This window comes from Bombina bombina, chromosome 1 (genome assembly GCF_027579735.1).
Source record: "Bombina bombina isolate aBomBom1 chromosome 1, aBomBom1.pri, whole genome shotgun sequence".
Classification (NCBI taxonomy): domain Eukaryota; kingdom Metazoa; phylum Chordata; class Amphibia; order Anura; family Bombinatoridae; genus Bombina; species Bombina bombina.
The window spans coordinates 514,441,221-514,465,681 of record NC_069499.1 but is presented as its reverse complement, the minus strand read 5'-3'; the positions used below and the strand labels follow the sequence as shown (position 1 = coordinate 514,465,681).

At 39.8% G+C, this 24,461-nt stretch overlaps 1 protein-coding gene across 1 annotated transcript in view; it reads right to left on the bottom strand.

Moving 5' to 3' along the window:
- Positions 1–24,461, bottom strand: part of ANKAR (ankyrin and armadillo repeat containing) — a 510,409-nt gene that overhangs the window by 387,481 nt on the left and 98,467 nt on the right. The window contains exon 9 of the mRNA XM_053698605.1: positions 550–654. Coding sequence (XP_053554580.1) covers positions 550–654 — 105 coding nt within the window. The remainder of the gene's footprint in view (positions 1–549; positions 655–24,461) is intronic.

Sequence of the window (24,461 nt, the reverse complement as noted above, 5' to 3'; positions counted from 1 at the left end):
ACCTGAGCATATGTAAAAAAGGAAGATATTTTACCTCACAATCTCCTCAGCTCAGCAGAGTAAGTTCTGTGTAAAAAGTTATACTCAGCTGCTCCCAGCTGCAGGTAAAAAAAAATAAAAAAAAATGAAGAAATGAACAGCAGCCAATCAGCATCAGCAGTGCTGAGGTCATGAACTCTTTTACTGTGATCTCATGAGATTTGACTTAACTCTCATGAGATTTCATTGTAAACTTCCCTAAACTGAATAGGGAAATTACATGAGAGTGCACAAGGCTCATCCTTTCAGCTGTCCCGGGACAGACATACTAATACTGAGGAACTTTTGAGGTAAAATATCTTTCTTTTTTACATAGAGATGTTCAGGTGATATTTTCTAGTCAGCTTTCTACAGCTGTGCTGCATCACTTTCAAGTGTTTAAACATTTCGGTATTATGGCCCTTTAATCGACTCGTGGCACTGATAACAGGTATTATTATATCGGCACAGGGCTACTTTACTTGAGATAACTAGTTGAATATTTTTGCCCAGTGAGTGGCACAAGCTTACCTGCTTCAAAAATGTTCTCCCAGTAAGTTTCCTTCAAAATACAGAGAACCTCCAGGCACCTTGTAGCCCTTTCTACCCTATATGAATTATTAGATTTCAGCATTTCTGAAAAAAAAAAAGAGTAATAAACAAATAAATGAATAACTAGATTCAAAGTAAAAAGCCAACAAGTATTTGTCCCATATTTCCTAGAACCCCTTGCTTTTCTCTAAATTTGATGGTATCGGTTGAAGGTTGAGTCTGAAATTCTTCTTCTTTTACAGAATGACACAATTACTGGTGAGCAAATGGCTTCTCAGTGCTAAAGTAGGAAGAAGAAATGTATACTAAAAGACTGAGAAGGTAGGAAACTCAACGTATATACCCCCTTACTGAAGAATGAAAGTTTGAGACCTCTGGGTTTACAGCACCCCATTAATGCAAAAATCTAGCCACCCCATAACAGCAGCCAGAAAACCTTCGCCTAGATTACGAGTTTTGTCGGTAAAGACCTGCGGTGCTAACAAGCCTTTTTTCTCCAGCACACCCTTAAGACAACGCTGGTATTACGAGTTGTCTGAATGGCTGCGTTTAGCCTCAGAAAAGTGAGCGTTGAACCAAATTTAGCTCCACTTCAACCCTCAATACCAGCGTTGCTTACGGTAGCGGTAAGCTTAAAAAACTTTCTCGTGCACGATTTCCCCATAGGAAACAATGGGTCTGAGCTGGCTGAAAAAAACCTAACACCTGCAAAAAAGCAGCGTTCAGCTCCTAACGCAGCCCCATTTTTTCCTATGGGGAAACACTTTCTAAGTCTACACCTAACACCCTAACATGAACCCCGAGTCTAAACACCCCTAACCTTACACTTATTAACCCCTAATCTGCCGTCCCCGCTATCACTTACACCTACATTATATTATTAACCCCTAATCTGCCGCTCCAGACACCGCCGCCAACTACATTATAGCTATGAACCCCTAATCTGCTGTCCCTAACATCGCCGACACCTATATTATATTTATTAACCGCTAATCTGTCCCCCCTCAACGTCGCCGCCACCTACCTACACTTATTAACCCCTAATCTGCCAACCGGACATCACCGCCACTATAATAAATGTATTAACCCCTAAACCGCCGCACTCCCGCCTCGCAAACACTATAATAAATTGCATTAACCCCTAATCTGCCCTCCCTAACATCGCCGCTACCTACCTACAACTATTAACCCTTAATCTCCCGACCCCAACGTTGCCGCTACTATAATAAAGTTATTATCCCCTAAACCTAAGTCTAACCCTAACCCTAAATTAAATATAATTTAAATAAAACAAACTAAAATTACTATCATTAAATAAATTAATCCTATTTAAAACTAAATACATACCTATAAAATAAACCCTAATATAGCTACACTATAACTATTAGCTACATTGTAGCTATTTTAGGATTTATATTTATTTTACAGGCAACTTTGTATTTATTTTAACTAGGTACAATAGCTATTAAATAGTTATTAACTATTTAATAGCTACCTAGTTAAAATAATTACAAAATTACCTGTAAAATAAATCCTAACCTAAGTTACAAATACACCTAACACTACACTATCAATAAATTAATTAACTAAGTTACCTACAATTATCTAAACTAAAATGTAATTCAATAAACTAAACTATAATACAAAATATATATTACAAGAATAATATTACAAACATTTTAATCTAATTACACCTAATCTAAGCCCCCTAATAAAATAAAAAAGCCCCCCAAAATAATAAAATTCCCTACCCTAAACTAAATTACAAAGTAATCAGCTCTTTTACCAGCCCTTAAAAGGGCTTTTTGCGGGGCATTGCCCCAGAGTAATCAGCTCTTTTACCTGTAAAGAAAAATACAATCCCCCCCAACATTACAACACACCCCCTACTCTAAACCCACCCGATCCCCCCTTAAAAAACCTAACACTACCCCCCTGAAGATCACCCTACCTTGAGCCGTCTTCAGCCAGCCGGCCACCGATGGGCCAGAAGTGGACATCCGGAGCAGCAGAAGTCTTCATCCGATCGGGGCAGAAGAGGTCCTCCAAGCAGCAGATGTCTTCATCCAAGCAGCATCTATCTTCAATCAACCGGAGCGGAGCAATCTTGAATACAGCCAACGCGGAGCCATCCTCTTCTTCAGATGTCCTAAGTCCGAATGAAGGTTCCTTTAAATTACGTCATCCAAGATGGCGTCCCTCGAATTCCGATTGGCTGATAGGATTCTATCAGCCAATCGGAATTAAGGTAGGAAAAATCCGATTGGTTGATTTAATCAGCCAATCGGAATGAAGTTCAATCCGATTGGCTGATTGGATCAGCCAATAGAATGCAAGGTCAATTCTATTGGCTGATCCAATCGGATTGATCCAGTGAGCGGTAGACCCTTTCCTGCCTTACTCGCAATACCAGCGGACGTTAAAAAGCAGCATTAGGACCCCTTAACGCTGCTTTTTAAGGCTAACGCAGAACTCGTAATCTAGGCGCTTGCTTGTTATCTTGCAAGTAATCCCAACATACAGACACCCCTATACAGAGAAGAGACTTATTGACTGTGGCAGAGTATGCTGTACAGGAGGAGGCATGATAGTTTCAGGGCCTCTCCACTGGCTGGTTATCTGTGCTTATCCATATGATCCAGTCTTGCTCATCTCTAAGGAATCCAATTGTATGTTCCTTTTAAATTTGTGGCATTGAAGGGATACACCTAGTTTCTCAACCTATGGTACGTGTACCCCTGGTGGGTACTGGGGCATTGGCAAGGGCAACTCCAGGGATTGGCCCTCTTTTTTTTCCGATATTGCAAACATGACATGTCAAAGAAAACTGTATTTCTCATGTCTACCCTCATACACTCCTAACAGGACAGAGTGTAAGTATTTCCCTGCATACGTTGGACCACTGCTCAATCACTGATTCACATCAAATTGGTAAAACCTTAGATTCTGGCTTGTTAGTGACATTTGAGGGCTGGAAATGAGCTTCACTGATATCAACAGAGAAAGTGTATTACTGTGACCAAGTGTCACAGAGACAATGTGCCACTGCAAAATAGGTAAAGTGTATCATACTGAAGTGTGCCACAGTAAAAACGAGACAGATAAACTGTGTATGAATTGTTTATTAAAAATATAAAGATGTTACCATATATACTACATTCCTCATCATGCAGTAGAGTTTATTTTCCTCTTTTTTTAATGAAAGGAGCACATTAATTGCATATAATTATTTATATCAATGGACTATATATCTGTGTTTTATGTGTTTATTATTCTCTGCTGTCATATTACCAAACATTTCATTCCAGAACACATAAAATAAATATCTGATTCCTTTATATTTACTTCATTAATATATCTCATACAAGCTTGTGATATCAAGTGATGCACATAATTTTCACCTTTGCTCATGTAAAGGTTAATAATATTTGTGCTACAGTTGGGGTACATAGGAAACAACTGTATGCCTCCACTGGGATAAAGGACCTTTATTCATGGCTCTTTTTATTATCCTCCACTGTACCTTAGTAATGGATATGTAACGAAATTGATTGCATTAAACATATAATTCTATATTTTTATATTTCACATACTGGTCTGATTACAGATGCAATTGGCAAACAAGTCCTTAGAGCTGCTCCTGTCTACCTTGTTATCTGTCATGTCCCTGTTATAGATAAAAGGGCAATTTACCTTGTGGTTTGGGGGGTATTTTTGTTTGCCTTTGAATATGTCTTAATAGAGTTCTGGTAGGTCTAATACTCCTGTAGATGATGAAGGATAATATATCCTCATCTGTGATACAACATTGTGCATTCTGTAAGGCTAAATTTGTTTCAAACAAAGCATAGAGGTCATTCTATTATTATTATTTTTTATATATCTTTATTGAGGCACACAGTTCAGTACAATAAAGACAGCTTATAGACAAATATCATCAGAGAGTGCAATAACAATAATATACATTATCCATCAGAGAGTGCAATAACAATAATATACATTATCCATCAGAGAGTGCAATAACAATAATATACATTATCAAATGAACATCTTTCTATAAAGCTAAATATAACAAAAATGCAGTACACCACTTAATTTGGAGCTCAAATCTAAGGGGTCGATTTATGAAGCAGCAGATGCTGCTTCCGACCCACTCCGCTTCAGGTCCGCCTGAAGCGGAAGTTAAGAAACAGCGGTCCTAAGACACAATACGATCGGGTTGATTGACACCCCCTGCTAGCGGCCGCGAATCTGCAGGAGGCGGCATTGCACCAGCAGTTTACAAGAACTGCTGGTGCAATGATAAATGCCTACAGCGTATCATGTCCGCATGCACCTTAATAAATTGACCCCTTATGTCAGTAATTAAAACTACGATGATTTAATCAAAGCCTCTAATCCCAAATTTTAAAATTATAACAGGGTTACACTCAATACAGACAAAGAGATTACGACTTAGATAAATACAAAATGTTCATTTCTTAGTCTATCATGATTAATCTGATCAATATTGACAGCATTAGATACCGCAAATCATTACCTTTTGCACTGCTCTCTGTGTTTCCTTAATTACTACTTCCAAAAAAAAAAAAGAAGGAAAAACAAACAAACCACGTCCTCCCTACTGTGCACTCGTGTTTGAATTCTCATTTAAGAAAAAAATATTTTTCCCTGTAATCTTTTTACTTAACCAGTAATTAACCCTATTCCAGATTTTTTGGATTTGCAGAAGATGAATTGGATAGTTGGACCTCTTTTTCTACCAGTCATAAAACCTGTCTGATCTTCATGGATTAAGGGCCAGATTACAAGTGGTGCGCTAATTAAAAAATTTTCTTGCGCTCCAACTGCGCTCAAAGTAAAGCTTTTATGCGGTCAGGTTATCTCTCGTATTACAACTTGATAATAAAAAGAGCGGAAGCAAAAACCTGATGTGCGCTAACTTCAGAACTTTGGATATTGCGACCGCATAAACTATTTTCCTCATAGACTTTAATGGGGCGTTCTGTTAAAAAAAAAAAAAAAAACTAACACATATCACTAGCACGCTAACTCAACACTGCATTAGACCAACAACGATAAAAGTCGAAGGTATTTATAAATGCTTTACTTTCCAATGGTCTGAACATAGGAAAAAAAATTAAATATGTATATATATATATATATATAGATATATATATATGATTATTTTTTTGTAAAAACATAAATGATGCTTACCAGAGACAGAACAAAAGCTAGAAAACCTTCCGTGCTTGTCCACAAGGCCAGTGCCACTCAAGGTGCAGTCTCTTTTAGCACATTATGCCTTTCACAGAGAAAAAATATCCTGTAGGATATCAGTCTGACCCTGCCCAATGACAGTCCAGCGCCGAAATACCAGGCAATTCTTCTCTGAACAAGAGAAAACAACAAACCCCAGACATACGTTTCGGCCTCCCTTGGGCCTCGTCAGTGAGGTGCAGTGGCATCTCTCTAGGGCATATGTGCAAGGAGTCCACCTCTGGTTTCCCCTTTTTACTCTTAGGGAGACCCAAGAGTAATTTGCATAAAAACAAGAAAATAGAGAGACGCACTCAACTGAGTTAGAACAAAAACTAGAAAAACTTCTGTGCTTAAATACCTCTCCCACGTCCCTCATCCCCCAGTCATTCTGCCGAGGGCACAAGGAACAGTAGGAGAAATATCAGGGTATAAAAGGTGCCAGAAGAAAATTATAATTTAGTGTGCCGTCCATTGGAGAATACGGGCAGGGGCCGTGGACTCTTCTTGTACAGAAGGAAATTAAATTATCTGGTAAGCATAATTTATGTTTTCCTTCTTAATACAAGAAGAGTCCATAACTTCATTCCTTACTGTTGGAAAACTTATACCCAAGCTCTAGAGGACACTGAATGAAAACGGGAGGGACAAAAAGAGATGCGGACCCAAATCTGAGGGCACCACAGCCTGCAAAACCTTTCTCCTGAAGGCTGCTTCAGCTGAAGCAAAAACCTAAAACTTGTAAAATTTAGAAAATAATTCAGATTACAAATCTGATCCATAGAGGCCTCGTTTTTAAAGGCCCAAGAGGAAGCCACTGCTCTAGTAGAATGAGCCGTAAATCTCTGAGAAGGTCTATGTCCCGCTGTTTCATAGGCGGATAAGACTCCTCAACCAAAAGGATAAGGAAGTCAAAGAGACCTTCTGGCCCTTACGCTTCCCAGAATATGCCACAAATAAGGAAGAAACTTGTCTAAAATCCTTAGTAGCTTGAAGATAAAACTTTAAGGCAAAAACCACGTCCAGATTATGAAGTAAACATTCCTTCAAAGAGGAAGGATTAGGACACAAAGAAGGGACCACAATCTCTTGAGAATGTTGCGGTCTGACACGACTATAGGGAGAAACCCTGAATTAGTTCGTAGGACAGCCTTATCCAAATGCAACACCAGATAAGGAGGCTCACATTGCAAGGCGGCAATCTCAGATACTCTGCATGCAGAAGCAATAGCCAGTAGAAAGAGAACTTTCCAGGACAACAACTTAATATCGATTTCATACATAGGCTCAAATGGAGCCCGTTGCAAAACCTTAAGAACCAGATTCAGACTCCAAGGGGGAGCCGAAGATATGAACACAGGTCTGATCCTAATCAGAGTGTTAACAAAGGACTGAACATCTGGAAGCTAGGAGAGCCATTTGTGTAGTAAAACAGACAAGTTCGAAATCTGTCCCCTCAGGGAACTGGCCGAAAGGCCCTTCTCCAGACCATCCTGGAACATCAAAATCCTGGTAACCTTAACTTTATGCCAAGGAAATTGACGCTCTTCACACCAGAATAAGTAGGTTCTCCACACCTTATGATAGATGCGACGAGTAACCGGCTTACAAGCTTGAATGAGAGTATCAATAACTCTCTCAGAAAATCCTCTCATGGCTAGGACTAAGCATTCAATCTCCCCGCAGTCAGCCTCAGAGAATCTAGATTTTGATGAACAAAAGGACCCTGTTCCAGCAGATCCCTGCAACAAGCTAACCTCCATGGAGGAAAAGATGACATCCTCACTAGGTCCGCGAACCACTTCCTTCGCGGCCATGATGGAGCCATCAGAATTACTGATGCTTGCTCCTGCTTGATGCGGGCCACTACTCTAGGAAGGAGTGGTAAAGGCGGAAAAAGGTAGATTTGATTGAACCTCCAAGGCAATGCTAATGCATCTATTAGCTCCGCCTGAGGATCCCTGGACCTCAACCCATATCTGGGTAGTTTGGTATTGACATGAGATCTATCTCCGGCGTCCCCCACCTGAAGCATATCTCTTCAAACACTTCGGGATGGAGAGACCATTCCCCCAGATGAAAGGATTGTCTGCTGAGAAAGTCCACTTCCCAGTTGTCCACACCTGGAATGTGGATCGCTGACAGCGAACAGCTGTGGGCCTCCGGCCACTCCAGAATCCGAGATACTTCCCTCATCGCTAGGGAGCTTCTCGATCCCCCCTGATGGTTGATGTAGGCCACCGAGGTTATATTGTCTGACTGGAATCTGATAAGCTGGGACGAACCCAGAAGAGGCCAAGCCTTTAGAGCATTGTAGATTGCTCGAAGCTCCAAAATGTTGATCGGGAGGGAGCGTTCCTCCTGCGACCAAAGGCCCTGTGCCTTCTTGGCACCCCAAACAGCTCCCCATCCTGAGAGGCTCGCATCCGTAGTCACAATCACCCAGGATGGTCTGAGAAAGAATGTCCTTGATCTGGACAGAGCCACCAAGAGAGCGATTCTCTTGCTGGTTGTCCAGGGAAATCTGTTGAGACAGATCCGAATGATCGCCTGTAGCGGTCTGAGACAGAACCTGGCAAAATGAATTATGTCCATGCTGGATCAATTACATCCATACACTGAGCCACAGATGGCCTTAAGGAGGTTGGAGGGCAAGACTTGCCGAAGCTAACTTGCACCATCTCTGGTTGGTTAGAAATATCCTCATGGATACTGAAAATATTATAGTGCCCAGAAATTCTACCCTGGTGCTTGGGATGAGAGAACTCTTCTCTAAGTTTATCTTCCATCCATGTGATCGAAGAAGAGAGAGAAGAGAAACCAAATGGTCCTCTGCTAGACGAAAGGATGGCACTTGAACCAGAATGTCGTCCAAGTAGGGAGCTACTGCTATATCTTGGGTTCTGGTGACAGCCAGGAGAGCTCCCAGAACCTTTGTGAAGATTCTTGGGGCCGTAGCTAGACCAAACGGAAGTGCAATGAAATGGAAGAGCTGATCCAGGAACACAAACCTTAGGAACTGGAAGTGGTCCCTGTGGATTGGAATGTGAAGGTAGGCATCCTTAAAATCTAGTCGTCATGAACTGTCCTTCCTGAACTAGAGGAACAATGGACCTTATTGTCTTCATCTTGAAAGAGGGGACATTTAAAAACTTGTTTAGGCACTTTAAGTCCAGAATTAGGCGGAAAAATCCCTCCTTCTTTGGGACCACAAACAGATATGAGTAGTAACCCAAACCTCTTTCTGCGATAGGAACGGGGACAATGACCCCTAAGGAGGACAGATCCCGCACGCACCCCAGAAAGGCTTCCCTTTTTTCTGGTTTTAAAGATAGGCTTGAGAGGAGAAATCTGCCCTTTGGTGGATGAGATTTGAAACCCATCTTGTATCCCTGAGCTATAACCTCCAGGACCCACGGATCCTGCACGTCCCTGGACCAAGCGTCTGAAAACAGCGACAGTCTGCCCCTACCTGATCCAACTTTGGATCAGAGGCTGCCCCTTCATGCCGACTTGTTCTCTGCAGGCTTCTGGTTCTGCTTGAATTTATTCCAGGATTGATCCGGCTTCTAAGTGCTCTTGGTTTGCTCGGGCTTAGAGGAGGACTGCTGATGTTGGGACTTCTCAGAAAGAAAAGAACGAAAATTAGATCCTTGTCCCTTAGATTTGTTCTTTTTATCCTGCGGTAGGAAGGCACCCTTGCCCCCTGTAACCGTGGAGATAATGGAGTCCAGGCCTGGACCAAATAAAATGTTTCCCTTAAAAGGGAGGGAAAGTAGTCAAGACTTAGAAGTCATGTCCGCAGACCAGGACTTTAGCCAGAGCGCCCAACGCATCTGCACTGAGAAACCAGAGATTTTAGAATTCAGGCGAATAATCTGCATGTTTGCATCACATATAAAAGAATTAGCAATTCTCAAAGCCTTAATTCTTTCCTGTATAACGTCGAGGGGACCATCCACCTCGATCAATTCCGCTAAGGAGTCGGCACCAGTAGGCCACGGCTCCAGCAAATGAGGCAACAGCTGCTGCCGGTTAAAAAATAAATATCCTGTAAGCTGAAACATTTTCCTGAGAAAAGTTTCATTTTCTTATCCATTGGCTCTCTGGAAGACGAGCTATCCTCAAGAGGGATAGTAGTACGCTTAGCTAGCGTGGAGATAGCACCATCCACCTTAGGGACGGAACCCCACAACTCTATCTAAGAGTCCGGGACCGGGAACAATTTATTAAAGGCAGACGAAGGAGAAAAGGAAGATCCAATTCTATCCCATTCGTTTTTAATAATATTCGCCATTTTTACGGGTATGAGAAAAGTAAGCGGCGCTACCCTGTCCTCGTACACTCTGTCTAATTTAGGGATCAAAGTTTCATCAGGAAACTTGGCCTCTTGAACCTCTAATGTAGACCGAACCTCATTTAGAAGAAAACATAAGTGTTCAATCAAATCTAAAGGATCACTCCTCCGCAGCCGGAGGCCTAGAGGTAGCAGACTCCAATTCAGAAATTTCACCCTCTGAAGACTCAGAGTGTGACCTATCCTGGGATACCTGAAAGGCAGACAAATCAAGTAAATCACTGGATGTCCCCTGGCCCGGAGAGCTATGTTTAACCTTTCGCTTGCACTTAGCAGGGCGAGGTAAAGCACTAAGGGCCTCAGACACTGCCGTCTTTAACTGCGCGGTAAAGTCTGATGGTAAAAGGCTCCCTCCAGACGGAGGATCAAGCGTGCTACGGGAAGCTGCATGAGACAATGGAGATGACTGATGGGTATGCACCTCATGGGATGGTGAGTCCTCAGAGGTGGACGGCTCAGTTGTACTAAAGGGGTTAACCTTTTTAGACAAAATAACCTTGTTGATGCATATAGAACACAGTTGAGAGGGCGGGCACACCAAGGCCTCCACACAATATAGACAGGTATTACTATTAGGAATAGAGGGAGTACCCTCAAGCATATCAGGATCCTCCATAGCTTGTGCTAACAACAGTACCCTCACCAATGACTGGGGAACTCACCACCACCTACACCCAGGCACTCCGAGAAGAAGCGACCTCTCTGACAGTTAGCTCGGTCAGGAAAGAGAAAACGAAAGTTTGACCACACCCGGTCACGTGGTGCGCAATGCAGGACTGCCCGTGCTATGAGAAAAAGTGCGCCAATGCTATCAAGTGGCGCAGCGTTCAAAGTGAAAGTAAAACACCTGTTCCGTTCCATTACCGCATAACAACAGTCTATGAGCCCAAAAAATAAATCTCATATAAAAGCAGCATAAATCAAAGAAACACATTTGATTAATCCCCACTGTTCAATAAACTCCCTCAGGAGATATTAACCCATGATTCTATAAAAGATAAAATGATTCACACTGTGACCCTGTCTTCAGCAATTTCAACATAAGTAAAAATTGAAACAATCTTACCAGAATACGTGCTGTGGAACAGAAACACAGCCTCTTAAGTGTGACAGTCTTGTAGCATCGCTCCTGACATGGACTTGAGTGAAGAAAGCAGACAGTGAAACTCGTCAACACTGGTTGCTTAAGGAGCTGTTAGCAGGCAGTCTGGATGGGTTCACAGAAAGACTCTCCCCGCATCTCCAGACTCTAACTTTCGTCAATGCTCCCACTGAGAGGCTGACAAGACTACTTAAAACTCCAATTCCATATATCCCTCCTGAGGAACAACTCCCAAATCTTCTGACACTTCTCTGCCATCCTCCTGTGACGAAAGGCAAAGAATGACTGGGGGTTGGGGGAAGTGGGAGAGATATTTAAGCCTTTGGCTGGGGCGTCTTTGCCTCCTCCTGGTGGTCAGGTTCAGTATTTCCCAACAGTAAGGAATGAAGCCGTGGACTCTCCTTGTATTAAGAAGGAAATATATATCTTTATGAATATATACTGTTATAGATATACAGGGAGTGCAGAATTATTAGGCAAATGAGTATTTTGACCACATTGTCCTCTTTATGCATGTTGTCTTACTCCAAGCTGTATAGGCTTGAAAGCCTACTACCAATTAAGCATATTAGGTGATGTGCATCTCTGTAATGAGAAGGGGTGTGGTCTAATGACATCAACACCCTATATCAGGTGTGCATAATTATTAGGCAACTTCCTTTCCTTTGGCAAAATGGGTCAAAAGAAGGACTTGACAGGCTCAGAAAAGTCAAAAATAGTGAGACATCTTGCAGAGGGATGCAGCACTCTTAAAATTGCAAAGCTTCTGAAGCGTGATCATCGAACAATCAAGCGTTTCATTCAAAATAGTCAACAGGGTCGCAAGAAGCGTGTGGAAAAACCAAAGCGCAAAATAACTGCCCATGAACTGAGAAAAGTCAAGCGTGCAGCTGCCAAGATGCCACTTGCCACCAGTTTGGCCATATTTCAGAGCTGCAACATCACTGGAGTGCCCAAAAGCACAAGGTGTGCAATACTCAGAGACATGGCCAAGGTAAGAAAGGCTGAAAGACGACCACCACTGAACAAGACACACAAGCTGAAACGTCAAGACTGGGCCAAGAAATATCTCAAGACTGATTTTTCTAAGGTTTTATGGACTGATGAAATGAGAGTGAGTCTTGATGGGCCAGATGGATGGGCCCGTGGCTGGATTGGTAAAGGGCAGAGAGCTCCATTTCGACTCAGACGCCAGCAAGGTGGAGGTGGAGTACTGGTTTGGGCTGGTATCATCAAAGATGAGCTTGTGGGGCCTTTTCGGGTTGAGGATGGAGTCAAGCTCAACTCCCAGTCCTACTGACAGTTTCTGGAAGACACCTTCTTCAAGCAGTGGTACAGGAAGAAGTCTGCATCCTTCAAGAAAAACATGATTTTCATGCAGGACAATGCTCCATCACACGCGTCCAAGTACTCCACAGCGTGGCTGGCAAGAAAGGGTATAAAAGAAGAAAATCTAATGACATGGCCTCCTTGTTCACCTGATCTGAACCCCATTGAGAACCTGTGGTCCATCATCAAATGTGAGATTTACAAGGAGGGAAAACAGTACACCTCTCTGAACAGTGTCTGGGAGGCTGTGGTTGCTGCTGCATGCAATGTTGATGGTGAACAGATCAAAACACTGACAGAATCCATGGATGGCAGGCTTTTGAGTGTCCTTGCAAAGAAAGGTGGCTATATTGGTCACTGATTTGTTTTTGTTTTGTTTTTGAATGTCAGAAATGTATATTTGTGAATGTTGAGATGTTATATTGGTTTCACTGGTAAAAATAAATAATTGAAATGGGTATATATTTGGTTTTTTTAAGTTGCCTAATAATTATGCACAGTAATAGTCACCTGCACACACAGATATCCCCCTAAAATAGCTATAACTAAAAACAAACTAAAAACTACTTCCAAAACTATTCAGCTTTGATATTAATGAGTTTTTTGGGTTCATTGAGAACATGGTTGTTGTTCAATAATAAAATTAATCCTCAAAAATACAACTTGCCTAATAATTCTGCACTCCCTGTATATACATATTTATAGAGAAATATATAAATAAATAAATAAAAAAAAATCTTCTAAGTGAAGAACTGTTGGAATGTTATGTAATTCTATTCAAAACACATTAAAACATATAAAAATATTAAAATTAAAATTATATTTCATGTTTCAAGTATTTAACTGGAAAGGACTCAAAAGTGTAAATGTGCACACCATGCTGCTGAAAAATGTTAGACCAAAAAAGCTAAAATTAGCTAATATTAAAAATGTTTAATATTTATTGCTCAAATTATCATTAGATACATTTATGCTAAATTATGAAATTAATTGGTGCTTTGGATAGCAGAAAATGTTATAATATTAGAAAGTATTACATTACTCCCACTACTTTATAATGTCAAAATGTTCTGTGGTGAACACTGATACGCATGTGTATACATGTGTTTATATTTGTATGTATGTATACATGTAAATACATATTTACACATACAGTATAAACACATAAATAGACATGTATATACATACATACACACATGCATATATATATATATATAGATATATATGTATATATATATATATATATATATATACATACACACTATATATATATATATATACACTAGCTGTTGCCCTCGGCTTCGTTCGCATGGACTTTGTGATTTGTAAAAAATAGCGAAAACTCACGACGTCGTGTGCCCTCACGTGTGTGCCCGTTCGGGTTGCACACTCGCTGACATGAACTTCTTGAGTTTTCATTAATTTTCTGTGTTTCTTGTAATCTAAATACCAATTTTCATGTCTATAACATCTTTGTTTTTTGAGATATAAGTATCCTCATAAATAAGTCCCCCCTTTTGACCCCCCCTTAAGTAGATTTTGGGGAAATGGTAAAACACGTGTTTCCTTATTTTTCAAGGAGAATCTAAATACCAATTTTCACGTCTGTAACATCTTTGTTTTTTGAGATATAGGTATCCTCATAAAGCCGCCCCCCTCTTTTGACCCCCCCTTAAGTAGATTTTGGGGAAATGGTAAAACACGTGTTTCTTTATTTTTCAAGGAGAATGTAAATACCAATTTTCCCAATAGTAACATCTTTGGTTTTTGAGATATAGGTATCCTCATAAATCAGCCCCCCCTCTTTTGACCCCCATTAAGTGAATTTTGGGGAAATGGTAAAACACTTGTTTCTTTATTTTTCAAGGAGAATCTAAATACCAATTTTCCCGCCTGTAATATCATTGGTTTTTGAAATATAGGTATCCTCATAAAAATGTTCACCCCTTTAGGGACGTAATTTCCAAAAATCCTTCCTTAGTGGGTGCCTACGTCATAAAAACAACGTACCTTCCAAATTTCACGTTCCTAGGTTAAACGGTTTGAGCTAGGCATTGATGAGTCAGTGAGTCAGTCAGGACTTCTTCTTTATATATATATATATATATATATATATATATATATATATATATATATATATATATATATATATACAGGGATTGCAGAATTATTAGGCAAATGAGTATTTTGACCACATCATCCTCTTTATGCATGTTGTCTTACTCCAAGCTGTATAGGCTCGAAAGCCTACTACCAATTAAGCATATTAGGTGATGTGCATCACTGTAATGAGAAGGGGTGTGGTCTAATGACATCAACACCCTATATCAGGTGTGCATAATTATTAGGCAACTTCCTTTCCTTTGGCAAAATGGGTCAAAAGAAGGACTTGACAGGCTCAGAAAAGTCAAAAATAGTGAGATATCTTGCAGAGGGATGCAGCACTCTTAAAATTGCAAAGCTTCTGAAGCGTGATCATCGAACAATCAAGCGTTTCATTCAAAATAGTCAACAGGGTCGCAAGAAGCGTGTGGAAAAACCAAGGCGCAAAATAACTGCCCATGAACTGAGAAAAGTCAAGCGTGCAGCTGACAAGATGCCACTTGCCACCAGTTTGGCCATATTTCAGAGCTGCAATATCACTGGAGTGCCCAAAAGCACAAGGTGTGCAATACTCAGAGACATGGCCAAGGTAAGAAAGGCTGAAAGACGACAACCACTGAACAAGACAAACAAGCTGAAAAGTCAAGACTGGGCCAAGAAATATCTCAAGACTGATTTTTCTAAGGTTTTATGGACTGATGAAATGAGAGTGAGTCTTGATGGGCCAGATGGATGGGCCTGTGGCTGGATTGGTAAAGGGCAGAGAGCTCCAGTCCGACTCAGACGCCAGCAAGGTGGAGGTGGAGTACTGGTTTGGGCTGGTATCATCAAAGATGAGCTTGTGGGGCCTTTTCGGGTTGAGGATGGAGTCAAGCTCAACTCCCAGTCCTACAGCCAGTTTCTGGAAGACACCTTCTTCAAGCAGTGGTACAGGAAGAAGTCTGCATCCTTCAAGAAAAACATGATTTTCATGCAGGACAATGCTCCATCACACGCGTCCAAGTACTCCACAGCGTGGCTGGCAAGAAAGGGTATAAAAGAAGAAAATCTAATGACATGGCCTCCTTTTTCACCTGATCTGAACCCCATTGAGAACCTGTGGTCCATCATCAAATGTGAGATTTACAAGGAGGGAAAACAGTACACCTCTCTGAACAGTGTCTGGGAGGCTGTGGTTGCTGCAGCACGCAATGTTGATGGTGAACAGATCAAAACACTGACAGAATCCATGGATGGCAGGCTTTTGAGTGTCCTTGCAAAGAAAGGTGGCTATATTGGTCACTGATTTGTTTTTGTTTTGTTTTTGAATGTCAGAAATGTATATTTTTGAATGTTGAGATGTTATATTGGTTTCACTGGTAAAAATAAATAATTGAAATGGGTATATATTTGTTTTTTGTTAAGTTGCCTAATAATTATGCACAGTAATAGTCACCTGCACACACAGATATCCCCCTAAAATAGCTATAACTAAAAACAAACTAAAAACTACTTCCAAAACTATTCAGCTTTGATATTAATGAGTTTTTTGGGTTCATTGAGAACATGGTTGTTGTTCAATAATAAAATTAATCCTCAAAAATACAACTTGCCTAATAATTCTGCACTCCCTGTATATATATATATATATATATATATACACACACACACACCTAGATTACAAGTTTTGCGTTCGTGTTTTAATGCTGAAAAAATGGTGATTTCAGCGTTAAAGCAGCACTGCAGCCATTACAAGTCTTGTCAGTATAGCTGTACCGCAAGCCTTTTAGCCTGTAACGCAATATCAGTCCGGCACTCATAAAAATTAAGTTTTTTCAGGGGACTTCCATAGCGCTGGTATTACAAGTTTTACGGTGAGGCTAAAAAGCTTTCGTTCCAGCCTAGTCCAACAAGATCCATTCCGCAATCTAAAAGCAGTAGTTATGAGTTTAACGCTACAAAACTGTTACATAAAACTCATAACTAAAGTGTTACAAAGTGCACTAAACACCCATAAACCGAGGCCCTCCCGCATCGCAAACACTATAATAAATGTATTAACCCCTAATCTGCCACTCCCGAGACCGCTGTCACTAATAAAATTTATTAACCCCTATTCTGCCGCTCCCCGACATTGCCGCCACTATACTAAAGTTATTAACCCCTAAACCACCATGCCCACATCGCCCCCACTAAACTAAAATTATTAACCCCTAATTCCGCCGCTAGTATTATAAACATATTAACCCCTAAACCGAAAGCCCCCCACAATGAAATATACTAAATAAACCTATTAACCCCTAAACCGAAAGCCCCCCACATCGCAATAAACTAATTTAAACTAATAACCCCGAAACCAAACGCCCCCTAGCTTTATATTAAAATTACAATTTCGCTATCTTAAATTAAAACTTACCTGTCAAATTAAAAAAACTAAGTTTAAACTAACAATTAAACTAATATAACTATTAATCTAAAATTAAACTAACTACCTATTAAAGAAAACTAAAATACACATTAAAAAAATCCTAACACTATTATAAAAATTACAAACGATTTAATTACAAAAAATAAAAAATATTAAATTACAAAAAATAACAAACGATATTATCAAAAATAAAAAAGAATTACACCTAATCTAATAGCCCTATCAAAATAAAAAAGCCCCCCCCCCAAATAAAAAACCCTAGCCTACAATAAACTACCAATAGGCCTTAAAAGGGCCTTTTGTAGGGCATTGCCCTAAGTTAAACAGCTCTTTTACCTGAAAAAAATACAAAGACCCCCCCAAATTAAAACCCACCACCCAACCAACCCCCCAAAATAAAAAACCTAACTCTAACAAAAAAGTAAGCTACCCATTGCCCTGAAAAGGGCATTTAGCTTGTTTACGAATAGCCCAAACCCTAAACAAAAAAAACAAAAAAACACGAAAAAAACCTTAAAAAACCCCCGAAGATCCACTTACAGTTTTTGAAGTCCCGCTTGAACGATCCTCATCCAGGCAACGAAGTCCTCATCCAGGCGGCGATTAGTCTTCATCCAGACGGCCTCTTCTATCTTCATCCAGACGGCCTCTTCTATCTTCATCCAGGCGGCGAAGTCCTCATCCAGGGGGCGAGAAGTCTTCATCCAGGCGGCATCTTCTATCTTCATCCCGGCGGCGCGGAGCAGGTCCATCCTAAATACATCTGGCGGGCAGAGCATCCTCTTCATACGGTCACCGTCGTATACTGAAACTTCAATGCAAGATACGCTATTCAAAATGGCGTCCCTTGCATTCCTATTGGCTGATTTGATTTTGGAAATTCAAATCAGCTTAAAGGATGAGAGCTACTGAAATTCTATTGGCTGTTCAAATCAGCCAATAGGATGAGAGCTACTGAAATTCTATTAGCTGATTTGAACAGACAATAGAATTTCAGAAGTTCTCATCCTATTGGCTGTTTTGAACAGTCAATAGAATTTCAGTAGCTCTCATCCTATTGGCTGATTTAAATTTCCAAAATCAAATCAGCCAATAGGAATGCAAGGGACACCATTTTGAATCACGTACCTTGCATTGAAGATTCAGTATAGGGCGGCGACCGTATGAAGAAAATGCTCTGCGCCGGATATCTTCAGGATGGACCCGCTCCGTGACGCTGGGATGAAGATAGAAGATCCCGCCTGGATGAAGACTTCTCGCCACCTGGATGAGGACTTCGCCGCCAAGATGAAGATAGAAGAGGCTGCTTGGATGAAGACTTCTCGCCGCCTGGATGAAGATCAATCAAGCAGGACTTCAAAAACTGTAAGTGGATCTTCGGGGATTAGTGATAGGTTTTATTTAAGGGTTTTTGTGTGGGATTTTTTTTTAGTTTAGGGTTTGGGCTATTCATAAACAAGCTTAATGCCCTTTAAAGGACAATGCCCATAGAAATGCCCTTTTCAGGGCAATGGGTAGCTTAGGTTTTTTAGATATTTTTATTTTGTGGGTTTGGGGGGTGGGGGTTTGTAATGTTAGTGGGTCTTTGTATTTTTTTCAGGTAAAAGAGCTGTTTAACTTAGGGCAATGCCCTACAAAAGGCCCTTTTAAGGGCTATTCATAGTTTATTCTAGATTAGTTTTTTTATTTTTGGGTGTTTTTTTTTTTTAAATGGAATTTTAGAATTTTAGAATAGGAATAGTTTTTATTATTTTTGATAATTTGTTTGTTATTTTGTATAATGTATTTTTTTAGTTTTGGGGTGGGTTTTTAATTTTAGATTAGGGCTTGGGCATTGCCCATACAAATGCCCTTTTCAGGGCAATGGGTAGATTAGGTTTTACTTTATTTTTATTTTGTGGGTTTGGGGGGTTGTAATAATGTTAGGGGGTGTTTGTTTTGTAGCAAAAGAGCTTTTAACTGCGGGGCAATGCCCTACAAAAGGCCCTTTTAAGGGCCCTTGGTAGTTTATTATAGATTAGTTTTTTTTATTTTGGGGTAGTTTTTTTTTTTTTTTTAAAGGGTATTAGAATTGAATATTTTTTATTATTTTAGATTATTTCATTTGTTATTTGTTGTAATAGTAGTTTTTTTTTATTTTTTGTAATGTTAGTGGGGTTTTTTGTAATGGTAGGTGTTAGTGTAAGGCAGCTTAGGATTTATTTCGCAGGTAAGTTTGTATTTATTTTAACTAGGTAGTTAAAATAAATAAATAAACTAACTAGTCTACCTAGTTAAAATAAATACAAACTTACCTGTCAAATAAAAATAAAACCTATCGGCTAGATTACAAGTCTTGCGCTATGAGTAAAAAAGCAGCATTAAGCCTCATAACGCTGCTTTTTTACTACCGCTGGTATTACGAGTCTTGAAGATTTAGGGGCACTGCACACTTTTTTGGCCTTACCGCAAATCAACTTACACAATTTGCGTATAGTCTATTTTCAATGGGACTTCCATTGCGCCGGTATTACAAGCTTGTCCTGTGAGGCCAAAAAGTGAGCGGTACACCCTATCCCGTCAAGATTCGTACCGCATTTTAACCCCTTAATGACCATAATGTACCCTGTATGTCACTGGTTGTTATGGTTTTTTTCAGGACATAATAGCACAAGTCTAGCAAGAACATGCAATTAATGCCCTCCCTCCAGCAGGCTTTGTGGAATAGAGCAGTCTCAAAGCTGGTGGCAAGACCGTGCTATAAAACAATTAAGTCCCAAAAAAAGGCCAGTGACATACAGGGTACGTCGCTGGTCCTTAAGGGGTTAAAGTCGGTAGTTATGAGTTTTTCACTACAACGCTGTAGCATAAAACTCATAACTAAAGTGCTAAAAAGTACACTAAAACCCATAAACCACCTATTATCCCCTAAACTGAGGCCCTCCCGCATCGCAAACACTAAAATAAATTTATTAACCCCTAATCGAATGCTCCCGACATCACCGCCACTAGAAAAAACATATTAACCCCTAAACCGCTGCACTCCCGCATCGCAAACACTAGTTAAATATTATTAACCCCTAATCTGCTGCCCCTAACATCGCCGCCACCTACCTCCATTTATTAACCCCTAATCTGTCGCCCCCAACATCGCCGTCACTATACTAAATGTATTAACCCCTAAATCTAAGTCTTACCCTAACACCCTCTAACTTAACTATAATTAAAATAAATATAAATAAAAATTACTATCATTACCTAAATAATTCCTATTTAAAACTAAATACTTACCTGTAAAAGAAACCCTAAGCTAGCTACAAATAACTAATAGTTACATTGTATCTAGCTTAGTGTTTATTTTTATTTTACAGGCAAGTTTGTATTTATTTTAACTAGGTAGAATAGTTACTAAATAGTTATTAACTATTTAATAACTATCTAGCTAAAATAAATACAAATTGACCTGTAAAATAAAACCTAACCTAAGTTACACTAACACCTAACCTAACCCTACAATTAAATAAATTCCCTAAATTAAATACAATTAACTAAATTCAATACAATTAGCTAAATTACAAAGAAACAAAACAATAAATTACAGAAAATAAAAAACAAATTACAAGATCTTTAAACTAATTACACCTAATCTAATAGCCCTATCAAAATAAAAAAAAGCCCACCCAAAATAAAATAAAAACTAGCCTAAACTTAACTACCAATAGCCCTTAAAAGTGCCTTTTGCGGGGCATTGCCCTAAAGAAATCAGCTCTTTTACCTGTAAAAAAAAAAAAACAACAAACCCCCAACAGTAAAACCCACCACCCACACAACCAACCCCCAAATAAAACCCCAACTAAAAAACCTAAACTCCCCATTGCCCTGAAAAGTGCATTTGGATGGGCATTGCCCTTAAAAGGGCATTTAGCTCTATCGCAGCCCAAACCTCTAATCTAAAAATAAAACCCACCCAATACACCATTAAAAAATCCTAACACTAACCCCCCGAAGATCCACTTACAGTTTTTAAGAGCCGACATCCATCCTCAACAAAGCCGGGAGAAGTCTTCATCCAAGCGGCAAGATGTCCTCAATGAAGCCGGCAGAAGTGGTCCTCCAGACGGGCAGAAGTCTTCACCCAGACGGCATCTTCTATCTTCATCCTTCCGACGCGGAGCGGCTCCATCTTAAAGACATCCGGCATGGAGCATCCTCTTCGATCGATGGCTTCTTCTGGAATAAAGGTTCCTTTAAATGACGTCATCCAAGATGGCGTCCCTTAGATTCCAATTGGCTGGTAGAATTCTATCAGCCAATCGGAATTAAGGTTGAGAAAATCCTATTGACTGATGCAATCAGCCAATAGGATTGAGCTTGCATTCTTTTGGCTGATTGGAACAGCCAATAAAATGCATGCTCAATCCTAATGGCTGATTGGATCAGCCAATAGGATTGAAGTTCAATCCTATTGGCTGATTGCATCAGCCAATAGGATTTTTTCAACCTTAATTCCGATTGGCTGATAGAATTTTATCAGCCAATCAGAATCTAAGGGACGCCATCTTGGATGATGTCATTTAAAGGAACCTTCATTCCAGAAGAAGACGTTGATTGAAGAGGATGCTCTGCGCCAGATGTCTTGAAGATGGTGAAGACTTCTGCCCGTCTGGAGGACCACTTCTGCCGGCTTCGTTGAGGACATCTTGCTGCTTGGATGAAGTTTTCTCTTGGCTTCGTTGAGGATGGATGTCAGCTCTTCAAAACTGTAAGTGGATTTTCGGGGGTTAAAGTTAGGATTTTTTAAGGGTGTATTGGGTGGGTTTTATTTTTATATTAGGGGTTTTGGCTGCAATAGAGCTAAATGCCCTTTTAAGGGAAATGCCCATCCAAATGCCCTTTCCAGGGCAATGGGGAGCTTAGGTTTTTTTAGTTAGGGTTTTATTTGGGGGGTTGGTTGTGTGGGTGGTGGGTTTTACTGTTGGGGTTTTTTTTGTTTTGTTTTTTTACATGTAAAAGAGCTGATTTCTTTGGGGCAATGCCCTGCAAAAGGCCCCTTTAAGGGCTATTGGTAGTTTAGTTTAGGCTAGTTTTTTTTTATTTTGGGTGTTTTTTTTTTATTTTGATTTGTTTGATTGTTTGTTTTTGTAATTTAGCTAATTGTATTGAATTTAGTTAATTGTATTTAATTTAGGGAATTTATTTAATTGTAGGGTTAGGTTAGGAGTTAGTGTAAAACAGGTTAAGTTTTATTTTACAGGTCAATTAGTATTTATTTTAGCTAGGTAGTTATTAAATAGTTAATAACTATTTAGTAGCTATTCTACCTAGTTAAAATAAATACAAACTTGCCTGTAAAATACAAATAAACCCTAAGCTAGATAGAATGTAACTATTAGTTATATTGTAGCTAGCTTAGGGTTTATTTTTATTTTTTTATTATAGGTAAGTATTTAGTTTAAAATAGGAATAATTTAGGTAATGATAGTAAATTTTATTTATATTTAATTATATTTAAGTTAGGGGGTGTTAGGGTTAGACTTAGATTTAGGGGTTAATAAATTTAATATAGTGGCGGCGACGTTGGGGGCGGCAGAATAGGGGTTAATAAATGTAGGTAGGTGGCGGCGATGTTAGGGACAGCAGATTAGGGGTTAATAATATTTAACTAGTGTTTGCGATGCGGGAGTGCAGCGGTTTAGGGGTTAATATGTTTATTATAGAGGCGGCGACATTGGGTGCGGCAGATTAGGGGTTAATAAGTGTAGGTAGGTAGCGGCGACATTGGGGGCGGGAGATTAGGGGTTAATAAATATAATGTAGGTGTTGGTGAGGTTGCGGGCAGCAGATTAGGGGTTAATAAGTATAATGTCGGTGTCGGCGATATCCGGAGCGGCAGATTAGGGGTTAATAAATATAATGTAGGTGTCGGCGATATGGGGGGCGGCAGATTAGGGGTTAATAAGTGTAAGATTAGGGGTGTTTAGACTCGGGGTTCATGTTAGGGTGTTTGGTGTAAACATAAAATTTGTTTCCCCATAGGAATCAATGGGGCTGCGTTACTGAGCTTTACGCTGCTTTTTGGCAGGTGTTAGACTTTTTCACAGCCGGCTCTCCCCATTGATGTCTATGGGGAAATCGTGCACGAGCACGTACAACCAGCTCAGCGCTGGTATTGGAATGCGGTATGGAGCACAATTTTGCTCTACGCTCACTTCTTGCCTTATAACGCAGGGTTTAGAAAAACCTGTAATACCAGCGCTGTAGGTAAGTGAGCGGTGAGAATAACGTGCAAGTTAATACCTCACCCCTCATAACGCAAAACTCGTTATTAGTTATATTGTAGCTAGCTTAGGTTTTATTTCACAGGTAAGTATGTATTTAGTTTTAAATATGTATTATTTAGTTAATAATTGTAATTTTAATTTAGCTCTATTTTAAAGTCTACACCAGAATTGTTATTGTTTTAAAAGATAGATAATCCCTTTATTACCCATTTCCCAGTTTTGCATAACCAACACAGTTATAATAATATACTTTTAACCTCTGTGATTATCTTGTATCTAAGCCTCTGCAAACTGCCCCTTTTTTCAGTTCTTTTGACAGACTTGCAGTCTAGCCAATCAGTGCCTGCTCCCAGATAACTTAACGTGCACGAGCACAGTGTTATCTATATGAAATACGTGAACTAACATCCTCTAGTGGTGAAAAACTGTTAAAATGCAATCTGAAAGAGGTGGGCTTCAAGGTCTAAGAAATTAGCATATGAACCTCCTAGGTTAAGCTTTCAACTAAGAATACCAAGAGAACAAAGCAAAATTGGTGAAAAAAGTAAATTGGAAAATTGTTTAAAATTACATGCTCTATCTGAATCATGAAAGTTTATTTTGGCCTAGACTGTCCCTTTAATTATGTTAAAGTTAGGGGGGTTTAGGGTTAGGGTTACATTAGGGTTAATAGTTTAATTTAGGTTGTTGCGATGTGGGGGGCTGGTGGTTTAGGGGTTAATAGTTTTCTTTAGTGGTAGTGATTTGGGAGGCCAGAGGTTAAGGGGTTAATAACTTTATTATACTGGCGGCGATGTTGGGAAGCGGCTGAATAGGCGTTAATAGATTTATTATAGTGTGGGCGATGTTGAGGTGTAGGGGAATAGGGGTTAATAACTTTAGTATTGTGGCGGCTATATCGGGAGCGGCAGATTAGGGGTTAATAAGTTTAGTAGGTGCTGGCAATGTCTGGGGCAGCAGATTAGGGGTGTTTAGACATGAGGTTTATGTTAGGGTGTTAGGTTTAAACATATCTTTTTTTTCCCATAGACATCAAAGGGGCTGCGTTACGGAGCTTTTCATTCCGCAATCGCA